This window comes from Octopus bimaculoides, chromosome 7 (assembly GCF_001194135.2).
Source record: "Octopus bimaculoides isolate UCB-OBI-ISO-001 chromosome 7, ASM119413v2, whole genome shotgun sequence".
In the NCBI taxonomy this organism is placed as follows: domain Eukaryota; kingdom Metazoa; phylum Mollusca; class Cephalopoda; order Octopoda; family Octopodidae; genus Octopus; species Octopus bimaculoides.
The window spans coordinates 72,467,789-72,473,587 of record NC_068987.1 but is presented as its reverse complement, the minus strand read 5'-3'; the positions used below and the strand labels follow the sequence as shown (position 1 = coordinate 72,473,587).

The window sequence follows — 5,799 nt, the reverse complement described above, 5'->3', positions numbered from 1 at the left end:
AAAGATTACTCAATAATTTTTAATTCAGTACATATTTATTAACTTTTACAAGGAAAAGTTTAACAGCAACTTCAAAGTTTTGACTTGCTTGCCTTCAACTCAAACAGTATTTCTTTTCTCTTTTGCTGAGTCTAGCAGAATGGTAGTACTCATGCTCTTCATAGACCTTCTGAGATCAGTGTGAGAGGGTAAGACTGGTCTTAAAGGGTCTATAAAAGCTATGAGCACTAAAGCACTTCCCCTTTTGTTAGACTAAAGTTAAAAAAAGAGGAAAATGTCGACTTTTGAAGTTGGAAAAAAAATGAAATAAAGAAAAATAAAAGCAAGAGATAAAGCCTGTAAATGATGTTGAATTGGTTGTTAGTGAATAAATTATGACTAATCATAATATTTTATGTTTCAGGAGGTATATTTGAGCTGTTTTGAAAAAGCTGCTACTTAACTTATGTAAATATATCAAATAAATTTTTCAAAAAAAGTTGGCGATTTTATAAGTACGTCTGTGGTATTTGGTTATGTCCCTTTATGTTCTAGTTAAAATCTCACCAAGATCAACTTAGTCTTTCATTCTTCTGGGATTGGTAAAATAAATATGAACAAAAACCCCGCAAAAAAAACTATAAATAAGGGAGATAACTTCAAAAAGACCAGTTGATTGAAATTTTGGGTAAAAAAGACAGTACATATTGAATGCGTCAAAAGAGAAACTGTTAATTCTAAGAATATATGAAGATATATAAAAAAGACATGGATTTAGATATCTACAAGTGATTTACAAATTTACAATAAAAGTCTCAAATCTATGTAAGAGCAAGCATGGCTGTGTGGTTAAGATCACTTTGCAACTATGTGGTTTCAATTTCAGTCCCACTGCAGGGTACTGTGAGCAAGTGTCTCCTACTTTTGCATCAGGTTGACCAAAGACTCATAAAGGAATTTGACTGCTTTTCACTGTGAAATGTTGTCCCTGTTTGAAGGAGAACTCTGATCCCTCAATTAAATTGACGCATATCCTACAGTTGGGTGTTCCACATTTTTTTACTGATGATTTCAGTGTTGTTGTTGAGCATATTCGGGCTTATGTTAGGAGACTTTTCATAGATTTGGGCTATCTCTTGCTTTTTATGATGGTGTGCGTTTGGAGGAATAAATTCATTCTGTGGTCCTTTTTTAGCAGGGGAATGTTTTGAAGGATGGTGTCAAAGGCTTCATTGTTAAGAGGGTTATGTGTGGGTTGTATAGTAGGGCTTTTGGTTGTAAATCCTTCTTTAATTTGGGATGTCCGAGTTCGTGGATGTTGAGTTGCAGGGCACATTGAAAGCATATGTCAATTAGTGAAGGTGGGTAGTTCCTGGTGATGAGTGTATTCTTTAGTTCATGTAGTCGTGTGTTCCTGGTGCTTGCATTAGAAACTATAGTACAGATTCTTTTTGCTAGGTTGAAGGGGATATTTGTTCTGGTGTGTCTGGGGTGGCATGAGTTGAACAGTAGATATTGCTTGGAGTCTGTGGGTTTAAAGTATATATCTGTTTCTATTACGTTGTTAGATTTCTTCATGAGGATGTTAAGGAAGGGAAGTTCTTGATGTCTATATTCCATCGGGAATTGAATGTTTACATCAAGTTCATTTATAAGTGCTTGAAATTCTCTATACTTTCATGCCAAAGAATGAAACAGTCATCCAGGTATCTCTTCCAATTATTTTCTATGTAGAGAGAGACTGGGTTGCCATATTTTTCTAGTACTTTACGATAAAGACTAATTTCTAGATATCCCATGACTAGGTTAGCAAATGAGGGGGCCATTCTCGTACCCATCGCAGTCCGCAAATTTTGTTGATAGAAGTTGTCTTTGATGACGAAGTAGCTATTCTCCAAGATAAATTTTAGCCCTTCTGTCAAGAATTCTTTTTTGGTGCGATGTGGGAGTTCGTTGGCATAATTCTCTAGCCAGAATTGAAATGCCTCTATTCCTGGCAGAATCGTTACCATGCTGGGAAAAAGCTTAGTAGCCTTTCTTCCAACTTTACATTCTGAGTTCAAGTGCTGCCATGGTCAACTTTGCCTTTCATCCTTTTGGCATCAATAAAATAAGTATCTGTCAAATCCTGGTGTTGATGTAATTGACTTGTCCCCTCTCCCAAAGCTGCTGGCCCTGAGCGAAAATTTGAAAGCAATATCTATGTGTGTATTGTGTGTGTGTGAGAGAAAAAAAAGAGAGAGCGAGGGGAGAGAGAAAGAGAGAGATATAAATTGTTATCTAACAGCAGGATATGACAAGACCTAATAGGCTTGTTTCATTGGAACATTATATTTTCATTGGCAAATATCTCTAATTCTGCAGTTCAGTGATGTGTTACGCAATGTAATAGATTGGACTACCAAGAGTACACATCTACTTAACGGCAATAACATAGCTGAATGAAAAGAAAATCATTTGGACAAAATACAAATATATAAAAGTTGGGGTGGGTAGTCAAAAACTCTCGTTGTCACTACGTGTGTTGCTAAATAATACTTTCAATCATTAATATATTTGAATCATTCACTCAGTTCTGTCACCGCCTCTTTTTTACATGTTAAACAGCTAGGAACAGCAGCTAAATTCTCTTAAATCACATCCTACCCTCTTAAGTAAAGAAGTATGCATGTAGCCCCTGATATATAAAAAGACGCGATGGTCATGGCTGGAACACAATTGATCCTATGTTTCTTTAATCAGGGATCTTCTACATGGCAGCCGGATCGGCTAGAAAAACCAACCGAATCTCCTTCAAGCCATATCCTCCTAGTATAGTCGAAGTGCGCTATGCTGGGTGGATGGGTTGGTGGGGGAGACAGGACGATCATAGTCGTAATGTCTTCGATCATAAATTTAAAACTGGGGCTGATTTTCCTTTCCTCTTCGACTTATTCACGCATGTTTATACCCTGTATTTGAAGATCTCATTAATGCGTGCACGAAGATACACGCTGAAGTGTATGCTTGTGTGTGAATGATAGTGAAAAAGAACGAAAGAGACCGAGCTATCGGTAGACCTTGTCCAACCTGTATAATGTTTGTTGGGCGAGCTAGCTTACATGCAGGGGTTCCGAGACGTGCCTGTTGCTACATTACTTCAGATCTACAGTGACACATTAATTCTTTTGCGGACAGGTGGCAGGTAAATCCATAGGTGGACGTTGTCGTGTGAAGTAGCTGTCAGGTTCTAGCAAGCAGGATTGTATATTCAACGTACCCGCCTTTCTTACCCTGAGGTGAGATTGTTATCATTTCAAAGCAGGCACTTCACGCACAGCAATTAACGTACACACGTACTGACAAGTGCAACCCAACTTTTTGTTTTTTAACGCACTCCCAGCTACTTGTGTTTAAGTTTCAAGGAAACGTCGGTTCCTATTTACAGATCAATCCCTTTATATAACTTGCAAGACATATAATACCTATATGAACAGGATAAAAAAAAAAGAAAGAAAGAAAAAGAAACAATTATACATGTACTTCTCTGTATATGTATCGTTTCTCCTCTTAAATAATCTTTTTATTAAAAGAAAAAGTAATCTCTGTCACCTTGTATTTTATTTTATTGTCTTTTATTTTGCTTTACTGTCTGGAAAGGAGACTGTTGATTAGAAAATCAGTGTTTGCTTTCTTTTCCTTCTTTTCTCCTCCTCCTGAAGTATACACCTCATTATTACAGTACAACTACCTGAAGTAGAAGTTTCATTATTCAGGTGTGTGGCAGTGACAGTTTACTAACGCAATTATTTAATGTTTCCTACATATCTCGCTTGTTTTGGAATATTTACCAAGAAAACACACAGCAAAGAACAAATCTTTTTTATCAAATACATTTTTTCCCTTAAAGAAAAAACACCTAATAATTAATATAACATTACAAACTCTTTACAGTTGGCATTAACAAGTTTAAGCAACACCAACAAGTGTCCTGCTCAACTTTAATCTGCTAGAAATATTTTTTCTTTCCACTTTATATAAATGTGAGGACAGCTTTCCTTCGTTTTCTTATTGTCATTTGACAGATACCTCGGCCACACAGTTCGTCCTAACTTGTTTCAGTCCAGTTACTTGGCCTTATGACGATATATATTTCTCAAGAGAGAACGGAAAGGAAGACAGAAAGATTAAAACAACAAAGCGCACCTGAGACCAAATCGACAAATGAATCATAAAAGAAAGAGGCAGGGTGAATGTTAGAACAAGTCACACGCTGGTGACGTTTAACCATGTTTCACAACAGTAACACTCTAAAACCTGCAAAGGTAAAAAACCTGCTTCATTTTTGTGACAAAACGAAAAAAATGTCGTGATCAAATATTAAGAATTTTTAAAAGCATTTGTTTTTCGTGTTGAAAACTCCAGAATGAATTTGTGGATTATCACCTAAACTAAATATTATAACTTCTTGTCATCAAATGTCACCAACATAGTTGTCTGTTTATTTTTTTTATTTTGCTTTCTTTGGATACCAAATTTTAAGCATTTTGTCTTAAACAACTTTATTTTTCCTTTCTTTTAACCGCTACATATTTTTTCATTTATTTTGTACTTTTATTGAACTTCAATATTTTCTTAATTTATTGTACATTTATGAGTACCAGGTGTGGACTAGTTAATATTTCACCTTGTACTAAACAAGAACAAACAAAATAAGTCGGATGAAGCTTAAGTTTAATTTAAGACAAGCTTAATAAACACTTTCTTATAAAACTCGAAAGAGTAAAAAAAGTTTTAAGAAGATGGCTGTCAGAGCAACAGATTGTTTGTTGTCAAGTCCTGCGATAGCTTCTAAGTGTAACAGCCCCCTTTCTAAACCGTCTCAGTTACCATCACCGTCACCAAAACCGAATTCTAGTCGACTAACGCGACATAATGGTTCTAACAAACCAATGTCAATGAAGGAACACCTAGCCAAACAGAAACTACCTTTCTGGGTGAGACTTGTTTCAGGAAACTGCCGACGTTCATCGGAATCATTGCTTATGCCAGCTATTCGATCTAACTCTTCTGATACTGTCAGTGCTCCTATACAAATCTTGGAGATTCGTCGAAGAAGATTTGTAACTGCTAGCAAGATGCAATGGGAAAGGAGAGTCCAGGATTACGTAGTGACCGGTTCAGACCTTCCTATTCCACTTCATTTCACAGGTAAGTTTTACTTAAAAGGCACTAAAATGTATATGTCGGCATGTAGAATATTTTAGAATTTTTACATTTGTTTTAGTCAATTATTGATATTTTCATTCACTTCACTCAATATTTTTGGTTTGTTGGTCTTACACGAAGTCAGATTAAAACTATTGCCCCCGCCCAAAAGTTTGCCAAGTTTGTTAAAAATCAATACTGCATATGTAATCAAATGTGATTAGGTGCACTTCGTTGGTCATACCTTGTCTCTATCTAGCGAACGATAAACACAAGATCGATCACCCTGTCTTTTCAGCAGTGTTTTTTAAAAAGTATAACTACACACACACACACACACACACACACACTCACTCTATTCTGGTTCATTCTTCACCTAAGAATGAGAAAGAAATCCTCATTCGTTGCTGAATTCTGCGGAACATAGTATTATACGAGAAACATGATCATGTTTTATATCTTCATATTCATTAAAAAACATGTTGCTATTATATTATATAATTTGTGAACAAGTCGACAGTCTTCAGATTCTGTGTGAGTTTGTGTGAAGTAGATCAATATTTATGAATATGTGTGTGTGTGCATGTATATATGTATGTGCGCATATGTGTATATATATATATATATATATAT

The 5,799-nt window shown here is 35.7% G+C and overlaps 1 protein-coding gene across 1 annotated transcript in view; it reads left to right on the top strand.

Moving 5' to 3' along the window:
• Positions 1 to 2,403: 2,403 nt before the first annotated feature.
• Positions 2,404 to 5,799, top strand: part of LOC106880706 (uncharacterized) — a 147,996-nt gene continuing 144,600 nt past the window's right edge. Inside the window, exon 1 of the mRNA XM_052969738.1 lies at positions 2,404 to 5,169. Within this exon, the coding sequence (XP_052825698.1) occupies positions 4,761 to 5,169 (409 nt within the window). The 5' untranslated portion in view covers positions 2,404 to 4,760. The remainder of the gene's footprint in view (positions 5,170 to 5,799) is intronic.